Source organism: Lemur catta, chromosome 17 (assembly GCF_020740605.2).
Source record: "Lemur catta isolate mLemCat1 chromosome 17, mLemCat1.pri, whole genome shotgun sequence".
Lineage (NCBI taxonomy): Eukaryota > Metazoa > Chordata > Mammalia > Primates > Lemuridae > Lemur > Lemur catta.
In genome coordinates, this window is record NC_059144.1 from 5978481 (window position 1) to 6004889 (window position 26409).

Consider the following 26409-nt stretch of genomic DNA (forward strand, 5'->3'; position numbering starts at 1 on the left):
GTTAACAGACAAATGACAGAGAAAAATATTTGCAGTGGATGTAATAGAGTTATCTCTAACCTAACAAAGACCATTTACAAATTCATGCCAGGAAGATCAATACCCAGGTAGCAAATCAGTCTTAGGTATAGGCAGGTTATGGGGGAGGCTGGGGCCCTGAGTAGACATGTGACCCAGAGCAGGGCCATGCCCCTGCCTCACACTAAGGGCTGGTGGGACAGGCCTGCTCCCAGCACAGCTGCTTCTCAGTCAGTTGCCAAAACATAAAGAGAAGCCAATACTTGGTGCTCACGAGCCTGGTGGGCACTTGGAGTGGACAGGCTCTGCCCAGGGAGCCCACACCTTTTGCTGAGGCAGCTGGAGGAGATGGCCCCGTCCATACATCCGTGGTCACTGCACCCAGCAGCATTGTTGTCATCTGTGTGCAGTTGACTAGACAGTTCTAAAAATCATCTTCAATCACGACAATGTTAAAGTTGTGATCCTGTCACTTCAATCTGCTAATATCTTGTGTTTTGTTGCAGGGAAGTGGGAGTGTCCTTGGCATCATTGTGATGTGTGTGGCAAACCTTCAACTTCGTTCTGCCACCTTTGCCCCAATTCATTTTGTAAGGAACACCAAGATGGGACAGCCTTCAGCTCTACCAAGGATGGGCAGTCCTACTGCTGTGAGCATGACTTGGGGCCAGAATCAGTCAGAAGTGCCAAGACTGAGAAACCCTTTCCAGAACCAGTGAAGTCAAAGGGGAAGGGGAAGAGGAAGAAAAGGAGGTGTTGGCGGAGGGTCACGGAAGGCAAATAGCATCAGGTGGCTGCTTGGCCAGATCCAGGGGCGGTGTGGGGTGGCCAGCCCTGCCTGCAGGGAGAGGAGGAGCTTGGGACTGGCCCAGAGGACCCAGCTCACGGCCGCCAGGACAGATGCATAGGCCTCCTTGGGAGGGAGCGCCTGCCCACCACTGAGCCATCCTCAGCAGCGTCTGCTGCGTCTGCACTGATGACCGTCAGAGCTGCAGCTCGGCGTTCCAGGACAAACCAGCCTTACTACACAGCATTACAGCAACACTTGAATTTCTGAGAATGTCAAGGTTCCCTCCCGCTCTATTTTTTTAGGTTAAAGTTATGACTGAAAGTTAATTGGCTTATGAAATGTTTTTTATCTCATCTGAAGTGTATAGAATAGTATTTTTTCTAAAGCATCACTATTAACTCTGACCTTAATGTTACTCCACTTCCGCTTACAGCGTTGTCATCACTCAGGAGAGACCAGGGTGGGCCTGTGCAAGGACTTGGACCCTGGATTCCTTGGAAACCATGATTTTGACTATTTTGCTCTTTTGAAACAGCTGGTTTTTTTTTTTTTTTTTTTTGGTACTAATGTGAATTTTTCCTCAATGCTTCTTTTCCATCCTAGTGAGAAGCTGGCCATGCAGATGGGGATAGTGATAGTGTTGTAGTAAGATTTCCTCCCATAGCTTTTTCTCTTCATGGATTTGAACTAAATGCCGGTAACCTATCCACCCTCAGAGTGCAGGTCACGCAGAGCAGCCTTTCCCAGCCTGGCCAGTTTGCGCCACTTCCCACCCGGGCCTATATTCTGAACTCTTATCAACACCTGCAGGAAGACTATGTATATTTTTTTCATTTGGCTTTTCTTTACTAGTTCTGGTTTTTATTCTCAATATATTTTTGCTAAACCCATTCCACAAATCACCACCGACTGAAACGTGTATTTACTGGTGTGGGCCTGAGTCCTGAGGCAGAAGGAGTCATCTCGTTAGGGGTGTGATACTGCAGTCTGCCCGGAGTGGTAATTTAGGGAATCCCAAAGGGCCCTGCACACCACCCCGCAAGGGACACAACACGTGATCTGCGGAGACCCAGTTTCGAGCTTTGGCCATCTGAAGCGATTTCCACTTGGCACTCTGTGGGTCTGTTACTAGAAACATTGAATTGTGCCAGTCTCAGTTGCTCTCCACCAGGTGGGTGTGTGTGCACACGTGTGGGCGCCCGCTCTGAGCCAGGTCTGATACCCACTTCCCTGTGAGATTTCAATTATCTTTTAATTATTAAAAGGTCCAGCCCTACAGAGTGAGAAATATCCGAGTACTATATTCTGATAGACTTGGAAGACTTGATTCTTTTTTTCTGGGGGTTCCTCTTGACCCTGGGAAGTGTGGAGCACCCTGGGAAGGGGGAGGCATGTGCGCCCTGAGGGGCTGCCTTGTCCTGTAGCGGGGAGGGTAAGAACACTCAGCAGCAGCTGCTTTTTTTCTGGCTTTTTCTTAAAATCAGAACATCCATTTTCCAAAAGTTTACAGAACCCTTGAAAACTGCTACTGAGGTCTCCTTTTCTTTCATGTTATCTTTTTTTGCCTTGTCCAAGTGCAGTGTCCTTGGACCCAAGACTGACTACATGGGTTTGTGACCTGCACACTTTGGTTTCAGGTGTGAGGACCTGTGGGGCTCAGCACCTCCCCAAAGCACTGACTGTGGGAGGGAGTTCTACTGACTGGTGGCTGTCCTGCTGGCCCTTTTATCATGGTCCCAAACAAAAAGGGACCAGAAGGAAACGGGCTCTGCAGTCGGCTGATTTCACCATGTGTAGGCAGTTACCTCTGGAAACACAGTTGTCTGGTAAGATAGGCAGTGGGGAGTCCTTTCTCAGTTTAGAACTCTTAACTTCTCTCAAATTGTCTTCAGAAAATACTGGATTGGTTCACAGGTGTATGCTCCTCATGCCCTGAACTTGGAAGGCTGCTGCAGTGACAGGCCTTTGGAGCCAAGGCCCTGGGGGCCCCTCTGACAGGTGTGGGCAGATGCTGTCACTTGTCTAAGAGATCCTTTCCTACCAGTTGGAGGGGTTTCTGCATAAGTCAAAACATTGGAGTTGGTTTTGCAGTGCACTTTGGGGGAGCAGATTAACTTATTTTTGTGTTTGACAGTAGTAAAACCTTAGGATGTTTGAGTCACTTTGATATTACTTCCAAATTATTTTATGACCTTTCTAAAGGAAATACTGCAAAAATTTTAAATATGGTTCCTTCCCCTTTCCAAAAACTGTTAATGAGCAAATAACACTAACTTTGAAAATCTTTAGAACACCAGTTTATAAACCAGAGTAAAACAAAGCTTTGGGGTAACGGCCCCAAGCTTGAAGGGCCTTTGCCCACTGGAGCTGACCGGGCATCCAGCTGTGACCATGGACATGGCCAGTGTTCTGACCTGCCCACCTTTGTTCTAAGAGTCTGGGGGAGATTTGTTTTTGAGGACTTGTGACTTTCTAAACATCAGCTTCAATCCTTTGTCATTAATGGGAAGCAAAACACAAACAAAAACTGCCCAAACACCTCAAGATTCTTTGGCGTCAGAAACCAACCAGGATCTGCACGTGTGAGTCTGTGGGAACAGGACTGCCTCACGCTGTGCGTGCGCTCAGTCCGACAGTTAGCAAACGTGGTCACTTGTGGGGAAATTTGTCTGGCACCCAAAGTGGTGAGGACCCAGTTGTCCTGTCTCTGGGAATGGCCCAGTCCCCAGTAATGCCCACCCAGGTCCTGTGCACACTCAGGTTTGTGCTTCTCACATATCCAAAGTATTTATCTTGACATCTGAACCATGATGTGTACAGTACTCATCTTCTATAACTACCTTGTCTTCAAGGATTAAAGGCAAACCCATTTTAATTAAAGTTAACACAAAATGATGATCAGTTGCCACTTATGTTGATCCTATGAGTGTAGTTGATGACTATTAGTAAAATGCCTGTCGCTGGGCGCCATGTGTCACATTACCCTGTTGAGATGTGAAGTGCCCTCTCAGAAATTAAATATAAATTTAAATGTGCCTATTGGTGTCTAAACTTCATACAATGTAAGGTCAGATTCCTTTTAAGAATACTGGGTGCTATCACCGGGTCTGATAGTTAGACTTAAAAACTTGAAATTCACTTTTTTGGGGGTGGGGGTGGGAGCCGGTGGGGGGAGGGGGGGTGATATACTGAAATATAGATTTGAGAATTGCCAGTTGGGGGAAAATAGCATTTAAAGTGGAAAGTTGTGTTTGGAAAATTGTGTATGAGTATTTTTGTATTAAAGAATTTTTAAAGGCTTTTTTCTTAACTTATTTTATATGGGATTGTGTTTTGAATTTTTTCCCCCACTTTTCCAGTTACTTTGAATTCCAAGGCATCTGGCAGAGTGGTGACACCCCTCCCTTAGGGAGGGGCTCCCCAGCCTCAGATTCTGTCATTTCACCTTTGACCCTCCAGAGAGAGGCTAGTGTAGCCTTGGGAAGTACACAAATACTGGAGGGAGCACAGGTAATTGACTGTGGGAAATATCTTTTTCTTTGAAAAATAATTAATTTGGTTCCCAAATTCCTATTAATGGTGAAATGGTCAGAAGAGAAGGAACAGCTAACTTTCCCCAGCCCTGCAGGTGGCCGAGCAGAGCAGTCCCCAAGCCTTCTCTGCTAAAGAGCCCTTGAGTACAGCCCTGAAGTCAACGGGTCACCCGTGGCTGATCCTACCCGCTATCCACCCTGCGGTCCTAGGTGTCCCTGGAACCTGCCAGCTGCGTAGGGAGGGGCTGGAGCCCCCGGAGCAGGGAGGACAAGCTGGCCTGAAACACAGCTCCGGGGGCTTTCTTTAGAAAAGCTAACCTTTAATTATTCAGATAGTTTTACAATGAAAATAGGTACCCAAAGATTGTCTGAAGTGTCCATAACTATACAAAAGACAAATACAAAACTCTGAGGCAGGCGCTGTTGGTGGAGGAAGCCCACTGTCTCTCGTTTTCCGGCACAGTTGGGGCCATTCCCACCCGATCCCCAGCACTGCCGTGCACTATCTTTGATCCCCTCAACCTTGTGGGGTGGGGAGAGTGCTGCACTAGCAAGGAAAAGCCCTCACTCAAGATCACTGGAATTAAAAAGAAAAAATTTTAAAGGGTAAAAGTCTAACAGGCAGAGCTGGCACTAAAAGTAGGATGTTTTAACTTTTTGGTTAGTTTTAACATTCAAAAATGTAACATGGAATCCAAAAAAGTATCTTAAATCACACAAAAAGTAACCCATATTAAAATTTAAAAAAAGCCTAAAACACCCCAGAGAAATGGATCTAAAACAAAGAGGCTGCTGGGTGTCCACCATCTGGTTACTGGAAGCCAGCAAAGCTGTCATCCCTTGGAGCCCTGGTCAGGGCCAGCAGTGGGGCGGGCAGCCCTCAGGACACATTGGTCATGGGCTTGTACTTCTTGAAGCGCGTCCACTGGCCCGTGGCATAGTTCATCTCGAACACTGTGTCCACCAGCATGGTGGTGCTGCCCTGGCCGTCTGCCTTGGGCAGGTCCTCTGTGTGCTCACTCAGCTTGATCTGGATCACATCCCCCTGCTCCTGGCACGGGTTCTCTGTAGGGACAGAGGCTGTTGGGTAGGTGCCTGGGCCAGGGAGCCCTTCCCCCACCCAGGGCACCACCCAGGCCTGGCCATAGGGACATACCTCGGGAGCCTGCCATGAAGCCCAGGATGAGGGCCTTCTCGGGACGTGTGACTTTATTGGCCGTCTTGAACATCTCCTGGGCAGCAAACATCTGCTCCCTCTACAAGGGCGAGGAGAGCAGGTGTGTGCCTGGACCCCCCAGAGCCACCTCCTGCTCCCACCTACAGGCACAGCAGCACCCCCACCCCAGGTGCAGTGGCCAAGCAGCACCATCAACCTGGTGGCCTGCAGGCCCCACCAGGTGCACCTACCGTGAGCATGAGGGACAGGTTCTTCTTAGGCTGCTGCTGGGCAGGGGGCTGGGTCTGTGGGGCCACCATGGCCACCGGGGGTGTCTGGGCGGCAGGGGCGACAGCCGGGGGTGTGGTGGGTGTTAGAGGTGAGGCTGGCGCTGTAGGCGTGGGTGTGGCCGGGCTCAGGCTGCTGTTGTACATAGGTGCCCTCTGCTTGAACTGTGCTGGCAGCGTGGGGCTTGGGGTGCTGGGCTCCTCTGGTGGCCGGCTGGCCTGCAGGCTGGCTTCCCGGGAAGATGTAGCTGCAGGCAGAGTGTGGCCTGGTGAGGAAGGCCGGGGGGGGGGGGGGGGGGACATTGTGGGGCGGGACCCCCACCCTCTGCTCTCCAGGCCTTTTGCCCCATGCACCTGCTCTCCGCCCTCCCCGGTCCCCAGCCAGGGCACCCAGAGACACTGGCCAGGCCAGGGGCACAAGCCCCGAGAGCCCCAGCTGGAGACAGCCAGTGGTCTCAGGCCTTTCCAGATTCACAGACAAGATGTAGGGACCCAAGAGGCTGCCTGACCCCAGGGTGAGCCACCCCGATGCCTTGCTAAGCTCCTGAGCTTGGAGCAAAAGCCTGAACAAAATTTACTAACCCAAGTTCAACTTCTTAGGTATTTTCTTTACCAAACTGTGGGACTATGAGGGAGCCCTGGCACCCGAGCTGCTGTAACCCTGGCAGCGCCCTCCTTCGCAGCTCCCCCTCCCACCTGCCCAGAAGCAAGAGTTGGAGTCACTGGATGGGCTAAGCAGAAGCCACCCCCAGACCGGGATTCTCTTTCCTGTAAAGCCCACAGTGGCATTTCCCCACTTCCTCCCAGGAAGAACCAAGCAGATTAACGCTTTTGGTTTATTTCTTCAAACCTGTGCTGGCCAGCAGGGGCTCCCACCCTAGACCCACAAGGGCTAAAGGAGAGCAACAGAACAGACACTCTAATGTCAAATACGTGAGAACCACAGCCCCCTGCAGCTCCCCTTGGGCAAGACCATCTCCTGGTGGACATGCTGGACTCACTCAGGAGCTTGGCCTGAGACTGGGCCCAGTGCAGAGCACCCTCAGGACTCCAGGCAAGGGACTGGCAAGGGGCTTCTGGGGCTGACTCTGCCCAGCCTACTGTCCACTCACCTGGGGGGGTCTCGGAGCTAGGGATGTAGGAGGAGGCAGGAACCACGCTGGGCGTGGAGGGCAGGTAGCTCGTGGAGGGCAGTGCGGGCTCAGTGTTCAGGGACCCGAGTTTCTGGAAGACAGAGTTTAAGGTCCCTCCTGGAAGAGGCCAGGTTTTCAGTGTGTGCTTCCCCCACCCCAGACACCAGCTGTGCGGGCTCCTTTGAGACCCCCAGCACTGGAACAGGACAGTGTGGGGATGCTCTCCCAAGCCCCCTTAGTCTAGGCAATGGGACCCCAAGCCTCCAGCTCTGGCCTCCTGCCCCTTAGCCCCCCGGCACCCGAAGCCACCTCAGTAGGAGCTGCTCCTGTCTACAGAGAGGGAGGTACTTAGGGAACCTCCTAAACCAACCATCTTTGAGGAAAGAAGAAAATTACCACAAAAGCCTATTATAAAAAGAAGACATGCTCATTCTAAGAAAGTTAGAAAACACAGCTATGAAACAGGAAGAAAGAAGCCTATTATCCAGAAACGGTCACTGTGGCATGGCCTTTTCCAGGCCCTGGCCAGGGATGCTGATGATCCACCCTCATCTCTGCAAGGCCACACTGTTCCCGCAGACGTGCCGGGGAGGGGCCACTCCCTGCTGTCCCTCCTCCTCCCCGTCCACAGGCAGGACTGGAGTCTTCAGGGTACTGAGATCTTGGACAGGCTCCACACCTAGCACCCCCAGGCCTGACCCTCATCTGCCACCCCTACACAGCCGCCTGCAAGACAGGCACTGCCACCCCCACTTGACAGAGGGGAAACCAAGGCACAGTGCTGTGCAGACTCCCCAGGCAACCCCTCCAGTAAGTGTGGGGCAGGTGGTGGTTCCAAACCCGAGTCTGATGCCCATGTTAGGGCCCTGTGGCCCTCACTGCCTCTCATACACACACACATACATACCTGGACACACAGTACATACATATATACACACACATGTATATTCTCAGAACACATTTTAGTGGCTAGCAATCGCAACCAGAGAGAGCAAAGGCTGGCTCCATCGGTGCTGGGGGCAGACGCTGGCAGTGCCACAGCCACGTTGCGCTGAACCCTACCTGTGTGGACACCAGGCCGGCCGCGTAGTCTGGGGTGGCATTTTCAACAACTGTCTCTTCCTTGGCTGGTTTTTCCACCACCTCTGCATCTGTTGACAAAGTTGGGATCCTTGTTAATGACCCCAGAGGCCTCCGAGTACAGAAAGTACCAGCGTCCACACAGGCTCGGCTCATGACTGCGGTTCCAAAGAGTGTCCAAGGCAGAGGAAAAGGGCTGCCGTGACGAGAAGACGGTGTCCTCCAGTCAAGGAAGAGGAGCTCCAAGGAAGCGCAGCCTGGCCCTGTATCCCCTGCTGGCAGCCCTGCCCAAGAACGCGCCTGCACACCCTGCCCGCTGCAGAGGCAGAGCCAGGCCACAGCAGGGCCATACTGCCACCCCTCCCCCTGCAGACCCAGACAGAATGCCGGGACACGCACCTAGCGTCTTCCTTCTCCTCTTCGCCTCTCGGCCGGCACCAACCATATCCAGCTCAGAAATATCGAGCAGCTGCCAAAACAAACATAACTCCACACTTAATGACAACGTGAAGAAGCGAAGTTCATCTGGTAGGGGGTGGTCACAGAAGCCAGGGGGACAGGCCCACCTTCACACCCCTTTCTTTCCGCAGCGGCGTCCTTGAAGGTGGGATCGGGGTCCGGTTCCCAGTGGGGCTGAAGACACTGGGCGTCGTGGGGCTTCTGAAGGGCGCCTGCTTCGGAATGCCTCTGAGCGGGGCTGGAGAGAGGGCAGGACAGTCAGCCATCCATGGCAACGGCCAGCAAGAGCCCCCAGCACCCTGACACCAGAGGGGACCCGGGATGGGGCTGCCAGGGAAGGACGGCAAGGGGAGCTCATCTTGAGCCTGTTTGTGTGCTCTGCCCTTTTCTATAATGAACAAAGGCTGTTCCTGCCAGCACCACTGTGGGGAAAGGACACTCAGCTCAGATGCCACCTGCCCAGTCACAGCTCTGTGAGTCCACCAGGAAGCGCCAGGCTGTGGCGCCCAGCGGCACGAGCCCTCTCTCTCGTGGGCTCACTGCATCTCTGTGGGCAGGGGGTGAGGGAGATAACAGCTGGCCAGGACACTTGGGGCCCCTGGACCTTAGGGTGCTGGCCCTCTCCCTGCGGCCAACCAAGGGAAGAGTCGGCCTGCCCAGAAGAGCAATGGCTTCAGTCAACCCGTGACATCTTTGCCAAGGACACTGAGCCAAAACGGGAGTCACATCTCCAGCCACAGCGTCTCTCTCACATGGAGTCGCACCACTGCAGACAGGCTCTGGGCCTTCACTTCCTTCTGTGCCTCTCAACACACAAGCCTCCGCCACACACTGGAGGAGGACCGCCCTCCCCTCTACCCAGTCCTGTCCCAGCTGACTGATCAGGCCCCACACGGACGCTTCTGGGACTACAGGAGCCTGGTGGACAAGCTCCCAGATGAACCAGCAGGGCAGGCCCCACTGGGCATGTGTTTACCCAGCTGTCCCCTGCAGGACCACGGCCTCCAGCCCAGCACCTTCTGGGGGTGTGCGTGCTCTGCCACAGTTCCCAGGGACAACCCCATTTTCTTGTCATCAATGTCAACTTCTGCATAAGTTTGCGCCCAACCCGGAGGGCAGTAAGCACAAATCATGGAGGACAAATGAAGGTGCAGGTCTAAGGACAGTGCTTTGGGTGGGGGCCCCGAGGTGCACCTCCTCTCTGCCCGTCAGGCTGCAGCCTTGCGAGGAGGCCGCCACCATCTCCAGGCTCTCCCAGGGAGACACACAGCACAGGAACAGCACCTGGGCCAGGAGGCCAAGCCAGGAAAGGTGGGAACAGCTACAGTCTGCCTACACCTGTCCCTGCCAGCCCCACCTGTGACGGCCACTGTAGACAGCAGGGGAACAAAGTCCCTCAAATTCTGGTCTTCCCCAGCTTAACATGTTCATGTTTCCTCCCAGGTCCCTGTCCCAATGGAGAAGCTCGTAAAGCACCCCGAGTTCGTCATTCTTGTTTCCTACATGCTCACCACGGCTGGCGTCTGACCAGCTTTAACGTTTATGTGACTTTCCTGATAAGGAAAGGTAGTGTTTTTCAAGTCAAACCCTCCTGTTTGACAAGCAACAGACAGCTCTGGCCCTTAAGCAGGCTGGACTCGCACCAAGCCTCACGGCCCTGTGTGTTTTATCTCAGGTCTGAGCGAGTGGCAGCCGTGGGGCAGGGTGAGCGCGGCCTTACTCGTGGTGTCCATCTTCCGGAGCAGCCCCCGGCCCTTGGCGTGGAAGGGCACTCCTGCGCTCCTCTTCAGCTGCTGGGCCGTCTCGGTGGCTGTCAGGGAAAGGCTGCGTGTGAGCACTCATCCAAGCAGTGCTCTCACCCTTGTCAATCCTACCTCATTAAGTCTGATGTATAAAAAAGGATGAGTTAGAAGTATGCGTGTACAAATTTTCATTTTTTCTAAATAAGCATTCATCCATTCGCTGAGAGCCTAGCACAAGTTCAAATACCACGGTTAGACTTTTCTGTGTGAAGACCTCATTCCTATAAGTTTGCTACAGCAGCTTCGGGGCCACAGCTGCCCCTCCCGGGAGACTGGGTGGGAGAGGGGAGCAGGTAGCAGAGGAGTCAAGGGGACTTTCCGCCTCTACACAGGCCAGGAGGGGACCCTTGGGCAGCCCTGGGCTCAGGCTGGTTGGAGCACCATCTCACCGAGTCAGCAGGCAGGCTAGGGTTTTCCCTGCCATCAATGCACACGTATGAGGAAGAAACAAAGAGACTTTTTCCAGCTCAGTAAGGCTGGAGGGTCAGGATCTGAGAGCCTGCAGCAGAGGTGGGGCTGCGGCTGCAATGCAGAGGGACAGAGCCCAGCACCAGGCTCTGCTGCAGGAGGGCGGGTGTGACTGCTGTGGCGTTAGGGGGCCAGGCCCGAGGGACTGAGTGGAGACTTTGAAAGGCTACCCGGTGGGCCCTGTGGCTCCATAAGCCACCAGGACAGCACTGGATCCAGGGTTCTGCTGTTCTAGTCAAGAGTCATGCACAGCAGCTATGAGTACTTTATTCAGGGTCTCTGAAAACAGAGTATTCATATATGTTGTAAAATTAATTGCATGGCCATTCAAAATAAAAGTTCATTGAAATCTGTATTTTGTTACTTAGTTGGAGGAATCAATTTTCTTGCCCTTTTCCCAGCAAACATCTTCCATTTTATAAGATGCTGTTTGGGAAGACATTAAATGAAATGGTCAGATTTTTTTTTTTTTTTTTTTTGAGATAGGGTCTTGTTCTGTCATCCAGGCTGGAGTGCAGTAATGTGAAAAGCACGTTTTCAGAACACACAGTTTAGTATATTGATAAATAAATTTCTAACAAAAAAACGTAATGCCAATCTCTGATTGTTTTCTCGAAAATAAGCCTCTGTACCTTAAAATCTGAAAGAAATCTAACACTGGAAACGCTAGAAAGACCAAGTGCGATTTGCCAGGCAGCGGATACTCACACTTCTGCAGCAGCTCGGCCCGCAGCGTGGCACTCTTGGGTTTCCGCTTCAGCTGAAAATGCTTCACTGGGGGAGTGAGGGGTCCAGCGAGGGTCGTCAGGGCATTTTTATTCAAGTACTGGCATTCCAGTGGCAGCATGGCAGATGCCTCGCACTCACCCACTGCATGGAGACAACCACACGATGGTTATGAGGCGCAGCACCCTTGCATGGGTAGCCTTGGCTAAAAAGCTCACAGCTAAGATGAAAAAGGCCACCCCACCACACATTCCTTAGTGATGGCTGTGGTAGCTCCTGCTTTGTTTCTGAGTCCCCTGTGGGCCTCCAAACCAACTCATGCTGCTCCAAACCCACCACCCCAGGAGCCAAGGCTACCCAAGTGGGCCAGGTAGCAAGGACAGGTGTCCCACACAGGGGCGGGCTCATCAGAACCCCAGGGGGCTGCTTAGAAACAGAAATGCCTAGGAGAAAGAACGAGGAACGTCTTGTTGGTCTATTAGCCGTGAGCCTTCAGCACCACTGGTGTCTGAGAACACAGGTGTACACAAATAACAGTTATTTTTGGAGAGAGCTTCATGCATTTAGAAATTCAGGATCATGAGATTTTGACCAAATATGGCCCCAAACAACAGGAAGAATACATCTGTGGCTTCTCTCCTCCAACCCCACACAGTCCCAGGCTGGTGGTCTCTCCTCAGTGTTGCCGAGGGCCACATACGTTTCCTGGGTCTGTGCAGTCACCTAGCAGTGAGGGCTCGAGAAAAACCCGAGGGATGGAAGCTCCTGCTGCCCAAATTCATTACAGAAACCACTTTGAGAAAAAGCACACAGACTTGCAAAGAATGAGTTCACCACCCTCCAAGAGAAACTCCAGCAGGGTGGATGGACTCATCCAGACCATGTTCCAGAAGCACCTGTGTGGTGCAATCACAAATCAAGTACTGGGCACCATGGCTCACGCCTATAATCCCAGCACTCTGGGAGGCCAAGGTGGAAGAATCTCTTGAGGGCAAGAGTTTGAGACCAGCCTGAGCAAGAGCGAGACCTCGTCTCTACAAAAAATAGAAAAATTAGCTAAGCGTGGTGCTGGCACCTGTAGTCCCAGCTATTTGGGAGATTGAGGCAGGAGGATTGCTTGGGCCCAGGAGTTTGAGGTTGCAGTGAGCTGTGATGACGTCACTGCACTCTAGCCTGGGAGACAGAGCAAGACTCTGCCTTAAAAACAAACAAACAAACAAACAAAAAAAAAAAACCAAATCAATTACCCACCTAAAAAGTGCAAGAGTGGTCACCTCGTAGGTGAGAGAAAGTCAGGCTGACTTCTCTGCCCCTTGGCCAGCTCTCTGGGTGCTTCTCCTCATAGGAGCTAGAGCACAGGGTTTGATCTCACAGGGGCTGCCAGTTCCAATCCTCCAAAGCAGGAGAGAAATTCAGAAAAGGCACAGACTAACCCATCATTATATGTTCTTTAAAACCACTTGAAAATATTTTCTAAATGGTTTTTCAGTTCACATTCTAAACTACTTAATTGCTGACATTTTCAACATGCATTTCTGAGCATCTACTCTGGGCCAGGGAATGTTCTAGGCGCTGGAGATATGACCTGAATGGGCAGAGCCCCTCCCCTCACAGAGCTGGTCAGATAGGGACAGTGAGTGTGAAGCTACAGTGAATAAAACACTTCCAGGCAGAGCAGGAGCAGTCAGAAGGGCCTTGGGCTGTTATAAGCTTGTTTTTCAAAGACTGGAAAAAAGCCAGGCAGTGGCATACAGAGAGGGGATGGCGTGTGTGTGTGGTTAATATTTTAGGAACCACTACACACTACAGTCTAAAAATCAAATTTTTGATAACACACATAACACTCTAAAAATCAAATTCATTTTAGAAAAAAGTTCTTAAAGGAGGACCCATTCTCTCCTCCCAACATCAACTGAAGCCATACAACATACCTTTTTCTCTAAGTTCTCCTAAAATATCTTGAACATTGGGATTCTGCTCCTCAAGGTCCAGGTTAAGCGACCCCGTATCAGGAAAGGACTTCAGAATGTCCGCGACCATGAGTACCCAAGGGTCCGAGTCAAGGGTGGCAAGCTGGATGATCTCCATCAGGGCACCCTTCATCTGCCGAGAGAGGAGACGCTGCTGCATGGGAAGGCGGTGAGCATGCCCACCCCATCTGCCAAGGTTTCAGGTGGGCTCCCCTTCCTCTGTGCCTGCCCGGCCACCCCGCTTTCCTGAGCCATCACAGCCTCCACCAGGCTGTAGTGCCCCCCACGGCAGCCCAGACAGCCCCTGGCAGCACCCCATCCTTGCTGTGCAGGTGTAACAAGACCTGAAGGCCAAGAAGCCAGGGCCACCAATTCCATTTAGGAAACCCACTGGTGGGGTGGGGAGCACCGAGGCAGGCAGGTGGCCTCAACTCACTCAGCAAAAGGACAGGGTCTCAGTCCCCTGCAGCTGTCAGGGAAAGGGGTGTGTCTGAAAAGGCAGAGGAGGGTTCCGGGGAACTGGGCCAGCACGTGGCTGAGTAGAGGTGCCTGGGTCAATGCCCCGCCAGCCATCTGGGTCAGGGCCGGCTGCCTGAGGGCTGCAGGGAGCCGGAAGTGAACCAAAGAAGCCAAGCAGGAGCTTCCAGAGCCTCTGGAGAGCCCTCAGGACCAGGTGCGAGGCCTCGTGCTTCCCAGGCCAGGGAGGCCACAGGCCAGACGTGGGGCTGAGGAAGCTGCACCTGGGAGGTGGGACTCTTCCCCAGGCCCCTCTGTGCCGCACCCCCAGGAGCCTGGGCCAGCCAGCATGGAGTGCCACGTTCCAGTCTTGCCTCTGCCCTACACAGGTGCAGAGGCTGGAGGCCGACATCCAGCACAGGCCTTCTTGACAATCCCCCACCCTGACCACCTAAGTCCTGTCCTGAGAGGGCTGCAGCCATGCAGTGCCACCATCTTACCACCATCTCACCATCTCCCTACCACCCTTCCAAACCTTGCCCCTTCACTCTCCTCACTGGCTTCCCTCTGGAACCAGGCAGTACCCCAGGGCCCTAGCCCTTTAAGGAGCACCCCACCCAGCCTGGGGCCAGTCAGGCCCTGCAGGAATAAAGAGGGGCTCCTGCCCCACACCCCTGGACCAGGCCCCTTTCTATTCCTCAGACATAGAGGAGGCCTGGTGGCACCTGCCACCCCAACCCCCAACCATGGCATAGGTCCCCCCATTCCCTACACGGGACCACTGTGATGCCCCTCCAAGCCCAGGAAGGCCTGAGGCAAGGCTGCCTACAGCTGGAGGAGAAGCCCAGGACAGATTCTTTCCTGGAGCCTCTGAGAACAGGGCCCTGGAACACCGTGACTCTGGTCACCCAGAGCTGACAACAAGTTTCTGTTGTTCTAAGCCACTCATTCTGTGGTACTTTGTTACAGCAGCTGTAGGAAACTAATATATCTACCAAGAGGCAAGCTGGACAGAATTTTATAAAAATGATAATAAAAAAAAAAAGTCCAGGAGGTTAAAAACAAAAAAGGCCACTATTATGGACTAAATGTTTGTGTCTCTTCAAAATACATATGTTGAAGCCTATCTTATTTTTGGGGGGCTGCTATAACAAAATACCACAAACTGGGTAGCTTATAAACAACAGAAATTTATTTCTCACAGTTCTGGAGCTGGAAGCCCAGGATCAAGATGCTGGCAGATCTGGTGTCTGGCGAGGAACCACTTCCTCGGTCACAGCTGGTACCTTCCTGCTGTGTCCTCACATGATGGAAGGAAGGGGTGACTGAGCTCCCCTGGGTCTATTTTATAAGGGCACTAATCCCATTGGTGAGGATTCTGGCCTCTTGACTTAATCACCTCCCAAAAGGCCCCACCCCCTAAAACCATCATCTTATAGGTTAGAGTTCAACATATGAATTTTGCGGGGATACAAATATCCAGACAATAGCAAAGCCCTAATCCCCAACTGATGGTACAGTCATCCCTCAGTATCCTCAGGGGATTGGCTCCAGGACCCATCTCTGATACCAAATCCACTGATGCTCAAGTCCCTGATATAAAATGGCAGAGTATCTGCATCTATGTACATCTTCCTGTATACTTTAAATCATCTCTAGATTATCTGTATTACCTAATATAATGTAAATGCTATATAAATAGTTACACCATATTGTTTTACTTGTATTGGTTTTTACTGCTGTATCATGATTTTTATTGTTTTTTTTCTTGGATACTTTTGACCTGCAGTTGAATCCACAGATACAAAGGGCCAACTATACTCAAAGATGAGGACCACTGGGAGGTAATTAGGTCACGAAGCCAGAGCCTGGTTGATGGGATCCCTACCACCACCATCACATGAGGACACAGTCAGAGGGTGGCTGTCTGATGGCCAGTAAGAGAGCCCTCACCAGAAACTGCATGGGCCAGTGCCTTGATCTCAGACTTCCAGCCTCTAGAACCACGACAGATAAAACGCCTGGTGTTTAAGCCACCCAGGCTATGGTACTGTTACGGCAGCCCAAGCTGACTAAAACATCTACCTTTAGATTAAACAAACCTTTCAACAAGAATCCTGCCTTTCAGTCAGTTGAGGGAGACAGATTCATCAATAAGTGGCTTCCAGCTCTTGCCAAGAGTACAACCTGGCATAGGCTGCTAGAACATTTCTCCCCACCCCACACATAAACCACAAATCCACCAGGAAAGGAGAATCAGCTTGCATCCAATGCATGGCAGGGGGCCCTGGACTCAGAACACAGAGAAAAATAAAACTGACTCCCAACCTAAGAGCATGTGTAAGGGTGGATTTCGGATACATTAGAGACCTAGCTATGAACGGGAGAACTACAAAGCGAAGCGAGCATATCTAATGACTTCTTAAACAAAACTTCAGAAGCACAAGCCATAAGCCAAAAAATGGTTACTGTGTATTAAACTTAAAGGTTTCTGTTCAGTGAAGGGCAAAATGGCAGGGAGCAAAATGGCAGAAGGTACCTATAATGTTCAAAACCAGCAAGTATTTAATATCCAAAGTATACAAAGAGCCCTCATAAATCAACAAGGGGACAGCAACCCTAACAGAAAAATAGGCAGATGCTGGCTGGGCGTGGTGGCTCACGCCTGTAATCCCAGCACTCTAGGAGGCTGAGGTGGGAGGAACCCTTGAGCTCAGGAGTTCAAGACCAGCCTGAGCAAGATCAAGACTCCATCTCTACAAAAAATAGAAAAGCCAGGCAGGCGGGGTGGCACATGCCTTAGTTCTAGGTACTTGGGAGGCTGAGGCAGGAGGATAGTTTGAGTCTAGGAGTTGGAGGTCTCAATGAGCTATGATGACACCACTACACTACACCCTGGGCAACAGAGTAAGACTCTGTCTCAAAGAAAAAAAGGAAAGAAAAGAAAAGTAGGCAGATGCTATTAACAGGCAATGTACAAAGAGGAAATCTTAGAAGGCTGTGAGTGATAGGACAGCCTGGCTAATAAACCATCTAACAGAAAAAAATAAAACAGAGGAATAAACTCACAGCACATAACTGCCCCTTTGAACCAGAAGATCACACACAACTAACCTTTTATTAGGTTAACCACCTGTGGCTTAAATTGTTTTATTTGAGAGTTTTGTTTTTAACAGCCTCAAAGAGCCATGAGCAGCCAGCAGGGGTGCAAGTTCCCCACCTCTGCCCCAGCTCTCATCAGACCACATTCCAAGGTTGCTGGTAAACCAGCCTCACAGAGAAGAGAAAAAGAAAAAAAAAAAAGGAAAAAAATAGACATAGCTGCTTTTTGCTATCAGCTGGCAGCAATCACTTTTTTCCCTTCTTCTTTTACCCTCAACAAAAAGCCCAAGTCGGGTACCTCCAGACCTGCACTACTTTCTTTCTCTTGTGCCATGCCCTTCTCCACCTTGCGAAGTATAATAAACTCTCTTTCTTTAAAACTATTCTAATCTCTGTGTTGAGAATTCTTTCTCACTCCGCATTACAGTTCCCACCCTAACAATGAGCACAGGGACAAAAGTCCCAAACGAACCAGAGAAATCCAAGTGAACACAATATGGCTCTTTCCAACCATGTGATCTACAAAAACAGAAAACCGGACAATGCTAAGTGCCCAAGGGGGTGGGATCCAGGTGCCCTCAGCTACTGCCAGTGGAGTGTGGACACCACAATGCCCTTGCATAAGCAAATTAAGCAAACACATGTCCTATAACCCAACAATTCCACCCTGGGCATAGATGGCAAATCTTTACAGTCATTACAGGGGAGCCGCCCACTGCAGCGCAGAGCCGGAGGCACCACCACTGATGCTGGGGACAGTACAGCACACTGAGAGGACAGAGGCTGGAGATGACTGAGTAGGTCAGAAGTCAGTACATGTTTTTTGTAAGCAGCCAAAGAGTGACTATTTTAGGCCTTTGGGCCACATAGTCCTTTTTTCTAAACAACTCTTTGATAATGTAAAACTATTCTTAGCTCACAGGACTCACAAAAGCAGGTCATGTGTCTCAATTTTCCAACCCTGGATTAGCTGAATAGCAACTTGGGTAAACATTAAAAAAAACTTTTTTTAATTGAATTGTATATGTAGAACAATATAATTTATATCAATTAAAAACATATGCCCCCAAAGATGTAAACACTTTACCAAGTAAGACCTGTGATGGCAAAGAACACAAGAAAAGATGCTCACCATCACTAGTCATGGAAATGCAAAATGAAACCTATTAGAATGCTTGGAATTAAAATGTTGACAACAACATGGAGCAACTGGAACTCTTACATACTGCTGACAGGAATGTGAAATGGTACAGCCACTCGAGAGCAGTTTGGCAACTTCTTACAAAGTGAAACATACTTCTACAGTATGGCCTGGCCATCCCTCACCTAGTGTTTCCCCAGAGAAATGACAATAGTCCACACAAAGACAGATCCACACGTGGAGCACATCCACACAAAGGAACATTATTCAGCAACAGCACTACAAACCATTAGCACACACAGATAAATTTCCACATAATGATGCCAAGTGAAAGAAGCCAGGGAAAAGCACACTGCAGGATCTATGACATACTATTCCAGAAAATGCCAACTAATCTATAAGTGACAGAAAGCACATAAGTGTCACCTTAGCCTTGGGTACGGGCAAGGATTACAGGCAGGATTACAAAGAAGCAGAAGGGGGGAGTATGTTCATTATCTTCATTGTGGTGGTTTTACAAGTGTGTACACACCACACTGTACGATTTAGATACCAGTAGTTTATGTCAATCATACCTTAAAAAAAAAGACCCTGAAAGCAAGAGCATTTTTAAAGAAGACATAGGAAAAGATACATATTAAAAAGAATATGCTACTTATGGGGAGAGTAGGGAGTAAGCTATGGGAATAAAAGTAAAATAAGAGGCTTTGTAGGAAACAAAAGAAAATCAGCAAATCACAACAGAAGAGAGAATGAATAAACGAAATAAGACAGACATTATCCAGATGGCAACAGAGAGAGGAAATCATTAGAAGGTAAAGAGGGAGGTTAAACAACATGGAAAACAGAGTGAAGCTCTACATACTCCTCACTGGACAGTCAGAAAGAAAGGAAGGAGAGACCAGGGCAAAGGCAACAGATGAGATAACGGCTGAGAATTTTCTAGATCTGGTAAAAGATAATCATAATTTCAGAAGCCCAGCAAATTTTGTAGAATAAATTAAATGTTTTTTCACCAAAACAGATAAGGAACTGTATACCTACAAGGTGAAGCTACTGCCCAGTCCAATCTGCCTAAGACTACCAGGGGCAAACCTGTGGTCTGACAAGGTCAAGTTACTGACTTGCTGCACGCCAGGGACACCACATGTGCTTCGCCACCGCAGAAAAGAAACAGAGGTATTAGAGGTCCTGGGTTCCCGGGGGAAGGGTGGTGAGTCTCTGCAAAACGTCAGCATCAGAACTGTGACGTGGGCCTGGGCCCTATTTCCTCGGAAACAACAAAGGGAACAGAGATGTGGATGTTAGTTCAGACATCCCTTATTGGATATTCTGCCCCTGAGTTGGAAATTGAAGCTGCTTCTGTGTGTCAAACTGTCTTAAATCAAGTAGCAAAAGTGGGACCTTTCCTTCTTACTGATATCTCAAATTCCAAAGCTTCCAAGAGTTCATGACTTTAGACAGCAGAGTTTCTCAGTGAAGAAGACAGCCATAATGATAAAGGGAGTTGTTATGACACTTCATAGCTGTATCCTTGGGAGAAACACTGTTTCCTGTCCACTTTGCAGCTGGCCTAATCTGTTATTCCAGCCAATAAATATATAGTTATCCCATTCACCCATTACTGAAATGCCCCTAAGATTTCCCATGGTAGCCTTGTGAGCTGGATAATTTTACATATTCAACAGTTATCTCACAGTCACATCTGTTCTCCCTAAAACTTCCTTTAGTGCCAATGCTGAGGTTTTGGATCAGAGCGATTACGGGTTTTATCCAGTAACAGCATTTATTATTTCCTCAAAGCCCTTCCAAAGATAGCCAAAACAAGCCGGGCGCGGTGGCTCACGCCTATAATCCTAGCACTCTGAAAGGCTGAGGTGGGAGGATCGCTTGAGGTCAGGAGTTTGATACCAGCCTAAGCAAGAGTGAGACCCATTATCCACTAAAAATAGAAAAAATTAGCTGGGCGTTGTGGTACACTCCTCTAATCCCAGCTACTTGAGAGGCTGAGGCAGGAGGATTGCTTGACCCAGGAGTTTGAGGTTGGAGTTAGCTATGATGATGCCACTGCAATCCAGTAGGTGTGAGAGAACAAGACTCTGTCTGCAAAAAAAAAAAAAAAAAAAGAACAATAACAAAAATCTGGAGGCATCATATTATAGACTTCCAGCTATACTGTATAGTAACCAGAACAGCATGGTACTGGCACAAAAATAGAGACATAGACCAATGGAACAGAACAGAGAACCCAGATATAAAACCATCCACATACAGTGAACTGATCTTTGACAAAACAAACAACAATATATACTGGGGAAAAGAAGCCCTGTTCAATAAATGGTGCTGGGAGAATTGGATAGCCACATGTAGAAGAATGAAACAGGACCCACATCTCTCACCACTCACAAAAATTAATTCAAGATGGACAAAAGACTTAAACTGAAAGCATGAAACCATAAGAATGCTAGAAGAAAATACTGGAAAAACTCTTCCAGATATCAATCTAGGTAAAGAATTTATGAAGACCCCAATGGCAATCACAGCAACAACTAAAATAAATGAATGGGACTTAATTAAGTTAAAAAGCTTCCGCACAGCTAAGGGAAATGCAAATTAAAACCACGATGAGATATCATCTTACCCCAATTAGGGTGGCTTTTATTAAAAAGTCCAAAACAATAGATACTGGCATGGATGCAGAGAGAAAGGGACGCTTATATACTCTTGGTGGTACTGTAAATTAGTACAACCTCTATGGAAAACAGTATGGAGATTCCTCAAAGAACTAAAAGTAGACCTACCATTTGATCCAGCAATCCCACTACCAGGTATTTACCCAAAGGAAAAGAAGTCATTTTATCAAAAAGGCATCTGCACTTGAATATTTATTGCAGCACAACTCACAATCGAAAAGATGTGGAATCAACCTAAATGTCCATCAATTCACGACTGGATTAACAAAATATGGTATAGATACACTATGGAGTACTACTCAGCAATAAAAAGAAATGAATTAATGTCTTCTGCAGCAATTTGGAAGGAAATGGAGACTATTACCCTAAGTGAAGTATCTCAGGAATGCAAAAACAAACACCACATGTACTCTCCAGTAATTTAGAACTAATCAATGGGCACACAGAGAAGTAAAAGTCATTGGAAATCAAGAAGGGGAAACGGGAGAAAGGGAGGGGTAAAAACCTAATAGGTACAATGAACGCTCTTCACGTGACAGGCACACTAATAGCCCTGACTTAAGCATTATAAAAGCTATCCGTGTAACAAAAACATCTGTACCCCATTAATATTTCGGAAATAAAAAAATCTTCCATGAATAGAATTTCCTTAACTAGAGAAAGGTATTTGCCAAAGACAACAGGAAATATAATGTTTACTTGGCAAAACATTCAAAGTTCTCCCTGTGTGATCAGAAACAAGACAATTTACTGAGGGGTCCTGGCAAGTACAGTAAGACAAGAAAAAAACAAGTAATTGGAAAAAGAAACCAAACAATATTAAGTGCACAGAAAAATCAAGAAGATTCTACAGACAAAATTATTGCAATTAGCATAGATGTTATTCACAAATTCATTATTCAAAATCAATTGCATTTCTATATACCAGCAACAAACAGAAAATAAAATTTTAAGATACCACTTAAAACAGCACAAAAAATGTGAAATACCTAGGAATATATAAGATAGATGGCCTCTACAAACATCATAAAACTTTATGATATTAAAGAAGATCTAAATAGATTTGGCCATATTCACAAATTATAAGATTTAATATTATTAAGAAGATAAAATCCCAATAGGCAGGTTTTATGTGTATAACCTGAGAAATGAACATGAAATATATATGGAAGTACAAAGGGCCAAGAATAGCCAAAGATGCTCCTGAGGAAAGATAAAGTGGGAGGGTTTGCCCTGTTAGCTAACAAGACTTATTATGAACATAAGTGTCAGTAACTGACTTAGTGGCTTATTAGCACAGCAGTACATAAATAGCCCACAGAACAGAGCCCAGAAACAGAGCCACAGAAGTCATAGTGCAGATCCACGGAAAAAAGACAGTCATTTCAATCAGTGGTGCTGGACTAATTGGACATCCATGTGGAAAATCAGACTCTTAGCTTCACACAGTCATCCATTCCAGACAGAAGATTGAAGAGTGAAAGGCAAAGCTGTACAGCTCAGCCAAGATAACACAGGGAGTGGTCCCTGGCCTTGGTTGGGGAAGCATTTCCTAAAGGAGATACAATCAGCACCAATGGTAGGGGCAGATGAATACGCCCCACTACCTTAAAACTAAGAGCTTTTGTTCATCCACAGACTCCAGGAAGAATGCTAAATCAAGCCACAACTGGGAAATATTTGTAAAACATATAACTGAAAAAGGACTGGTATGTAGCATTTACAAACACCAAAACACTCCTACAATGACCAAAAAAAAAAAAAAAAAAAAGACAACTGAAAAAAAACAGACAATTCACAAAAAAGAAAACCAAACAGCAAATAAACACATTAAGAACTGTTCAACCACATTAAAAATAAGGCAGATAGGCCAGGCCAGGTGAGGTGGCTTCCGCTGGCTTCCACCAACACTTTGGGAGGCTAAGGGAGGAAGATCACTTAAGGCCAACCTGGGCAACATGGCCAGACTGTTTCTACAAAAAAATTTGAAAATTAGTCAGGTGTGGTGGTGCACCTACTGTCCCATCTACTCAGGAGGCTACCTATGGCAAAAGGATCACTTGAGCCCAGGAGTTGGAGGCTACAGTGAGCTATGATGATGCCACTGCACTATCAGAACAACAGAGAGAGACCTTGTCTCAAAAAAAAAAAAAAAAAAAGGCAGATACAAATTAAAACCACTTGGTGATATTTACACATCCACCAGACTGACAAGTTTAGGTGAGGAGCATAATTTGATAAAATCACTTTTTTTTTTTTTTTTGAGACAAGAGTCTCACTCTGTTGCCTGGGCTAGAGTGCCGTGGCGTCATCCTAGCTCACAGCAACCTCAAACTCCTGGGCTCAAGCAATCCTTCTGCCTCAGGCTCCCGAGTAGCTGGGACTACAGGCATGCGCCACCATGCCCGGCTAATTTTTTCTATATATTTTTAGTTGGCCCGCTAATTTCTTTCCATTTTTTTAGTAGAGACGGGGTCTCGCTCTTTGCTCAGGCTGGTATGGAACTCCTGACCTCGAGTGATCCACCCGCCTCGGCCTCCCAGAGTGCTAGGATTACAGGCGTGAGCCACTGAGTCCGGCCGATAAAACCACTTTTAAAAACAATTTGGCATAATCCTATGACCTCCCCACTCCCACCCCAAAATTCCATGCCACACCTAGATATTATACCCTAGAGAAATCCATGCTTACAAGCACCTGAATAGATACACAATAATGTTGGTAACAGCATTCACGCCAGCAAAAAACTGGCCACAACCTAAATGTGTCCTATGATGGAACAGCTTAAAGTGCCACATTACTCAGAGAATGGAATACTACACAGCCGTGAAAAGTGAACCACCTCAGCTGCAACTTGGATGACCCTACCAAGGTGTCAAAAGAAGACACACCCACACCACACACAAAATACACACAACACTTAATATTAGTCATAATATTAAGTTTATATCAAGCAAAACCAAACTCTACTGTTTAGGAATTCACATAATTGATAACACTATGAAGACAGGCAAAGAAATCATCGCCCTCCAAAATGGGGGAGGGCGGAGGGACAAGGTCGTATGCAGGGCTCCTGAGAAGACAGCATTGTTCTATTTTTTAACCTGTGTGGAGATTAAGGAATGAGTCCCAAAGCTATTATTATTCGTTAAATTGAACAAACGCACTTTTATATATGGTATCTCAATAAAAAAAATTATAACCTATAATTATGTAATAATACAACAGTAGTTGGCAATGTTTAAACTACAGTGCACCAATATCTTGCAAAACTAGTTTATTTTTCACAGAAAGGGATAAAATATACCGTTTAGGAAAAAAGAGAAAACAAATCTCACTATGCACTAAAAAGAAGATAGAGCGACCTAAACAGCTGGATACTTCCTAAGGTAGGAGCAACAGACTAACCCGAAAGTCTCAAAAGCCCGGAGTCTGGCTCGGCCAGGCCTGGCCCCACTTGTTGCAGCCCGCCACGAATGAGGTTTTCTCCCGAGCCCTCCCCGGCCCTCATCAGCAGAACCGCCTCCGGCTGTGCCAGGGGACACGCGCGAGGCTCGGGCTGGGGTGTGAGGGCCCAGGGTGGGGTGAGGGCAGGAGGAGAGGAGGGGTGAGGGGGAATGTCAGGGCAGACGAGGGGAGTGAGGGCCCTGGGGGGCGAGTTGGGGGGGGTGAGAACCCTGGGGGAGTGCCAAGGCCCCGGGGAACTGTGAGGGCCCTGGGGGGCGAGTGGCGGGGGTGAGGGCCCCGGGGGAGTGTGAGGACCCTGAGGAGCGAGGGAGGGGGGTGAGGGCCCTGAGGGGACGGGGCACAGGTTGAGGGGACGGGGCACAGGTTGAGGGGACGGGGCACAGGTTGAGGGGACGGGGCACAGGTTGAGGGCCCGGGATGGGGGTGTGAGGAGGAAGGTATAAGGGCCCTGAGGGGCAACAGTCGCAAGTGGGAGAAATTGGGGGAGGGACGGGTGGGGATTCCGGGGGGGCAGCGAGGAGGGGGATGGGAAGGGCGCGGTGGGAAGCGGGGGTCTCGGGTCTGAGGAGGCACGGCCGGCCCCGCCTGCTTCACCTCATCCACCGTGCGGCGCGGGAGGTGCAGCGTGCCGAGCAGCAGCTTGAGCTTCACCGCCGATGAGAGCCCGTGGAAGCAGAGGCGGATGTTGTCGATGACCGCGGCAGTGAGCAGGGATGCGATGCTGGGCGGCGCCCACAGCTCGTCCGTGGCCCCCAACTTGTTGTGCAGCCATAGGCCCGTGTCGCTCTCCCGCATGGACGCCATCTTGGGGGGAAGCGGCGCGCTGCCGAACCGGCATCTTATGAAGACACCTACGCGCCCCAGCGAGGACCCCAACATGGCGGCGCCCACCCGGCTGCGAGGCGCAGGGATGGCGCGCCCCACGGGCGGGGCCTCGAGGAGCAGCGTTGCCGAGTGGCAGCCGTGCTTACGAGATGCTTCGTAGCAACGCTGAAGGTTGGACCTACGGGGCACGGCAGAGGAAGGCCTGTTGGGTTCCGTAACGCGTGGCGGCGCCCACGGCCGGCCCTCGGGACGGCCGCGAAAGATGACGTCAGGGCGCCGTCGCGTCCTTGCCCGGTTCGAGCCGGGCTGCAGTCCGTGTGCTGGGGCGCGCGAGAGGGTGGCCTGCCAGGTTGGGCCGAACCTCCCGCTCTATCTGCCCACCTTCCGTCCCTCTCTTCCTCCTCCCTCGGGTCTCCGCGTAGACGAAGTCGCCCGCGCGAGCCTCCGCTTACCCTCCGCCCTGGTGCGGCGTCGCCCTGCCGGGCTTCGCTTCGGAGCCAGCACCTGGACAGCGCCGGCCGTACGGGGAGTGGGCGAGTACGGACACGAGGCCACTCGGCCACCCGAGCGTGCCTCCAGTCCCCTGGGCTAGATCTGCGCCTTGCTCCCCATTGCCCACCCCGCGGCCGCTTCGGGGCCCCGCGTACAGGTTCCTTGGTGGCGGCTTGTAAAAGTTGGGGCGGTGCGTGTCCCAGAGTAGGGCCTCGGGGTCAGAGGACACACAGGCAGTGTCACGGGGGAGGGGCTGCCAGAAGGTGCCATGGGGTGCACTGGTCACCCACCCAGTGCAGTAAGGGTCCTGGCTCCCGGGCATGTGTCGGAGCTGGCTTCCAAGAGCCCATTGTTAAATTTGCCGGAATTGTACGAGCTTATCATTAAATACAGACATTAATAAAAATTAAACTTCACTTTATTATGCTTATTTTACTATTTCATCTTTTTTAAAAAGGCATTTTACTTCATTCTGCTATTATCCACGTTCTCGACGTTGTTTGCATGTGTTGTAGCTGAATGGTAGAAATGCTGCACCCGTCAGCCCAACTCCGCTTTCGGTGACGTCACTTTGGCAGCTTGAACTTGGCAGTGGTGGGCGAATTTGCACTATGAAAATCGGCACATGCTACAAATCAGGGATGGATTGATCGTACTGTTGAGTGTTTAAACTTAAAGTGATAGAGAAAATGTTAATGAAAATTAAGTTTAAAAGGGTGTTGTGTCTATAGTCATTACATTGTGAATAGCACAAAAAAGTGAGGCAATTGTTCTTCCATTATTTAAAAGCTATTACCTGATTCAGCAAAG

At 49.4% G+C, this 26409-nt stretch overlaps 2 protein-coding genes across 8 annotated transcripts in view; one reads left to right on the top strand and one right to left on the bottom strand.

Annotated features, from left to right (window-relative positions):
* The window catches only part of NSD2 (nuclear receptor binding SET domain protein 2), an 89108-nt gene extending 85265 nt beyond the window's left edge, over positions 1 to 3843 (top strand). For all 3 annotated transcript variants that reach the window (XM_045529191.1, XM_045529193.1, XM_045529192.1), the window contains exon 22: positions 525 to 3843. In XM_045529191.1, coding sequence (XP_045385147.1) covers positions 525 to 802 — 278 coding nt within the window. In that variant the 3' untranslated portion in view covers positions 803 to 3843. The remainder of the gene's footprint in view (positions 1 to 524) is intronic.
* Positions 3844 to 4644: 801 nt separating this feature from the next.
* On the bottom strand, positions 4645 to 25271 carry NELFA (negative elongation factor complex member A). Of its 5 annotated transcripts, none has more exons than XM_045529195.1 (11): positions 24877 to 25271; positions 13384 to 13576; positions 11435 to 11596; positions 10177 to 10266; positions 8564 to 8694; positions 8397 to 8466; positions 7980 to 8068; positions 6897 to 7008; positions 5749 to 6050; positions 5498 to 5597; positions 4645 to 5406 (listed from the first exon to the last, which is right to left on the bottom strand). In XM_045529195.1, exons 1-11 carry the CDS (start codon positions 25159 to 25161, stop codon positions 5222 to 5224), a joined length of 1719 nt encoding a protein of 572 aa, XP_045385151.1. In that variant the 5' UTR covers positions 25162 to 25271; the 3' UTR covers positions 4645 to 5221. The 5 variants fall into 5 exon arrangements, with proteins under 5 accessions (XP_045385151.1, XP_045385154.1, XP_045385153.1 ...); XM_045529198.1 differs by having other exon boundaries at positions 13384 to 13555; positions 24877 to 25255; XM_045529197.1 differs by having other exon boundaries at positions 5749 to 6032; positions 24877 to 25248.
* Between the last annotated feature and the right edge of the window lie 1138 nt (positions 25272 to 26409).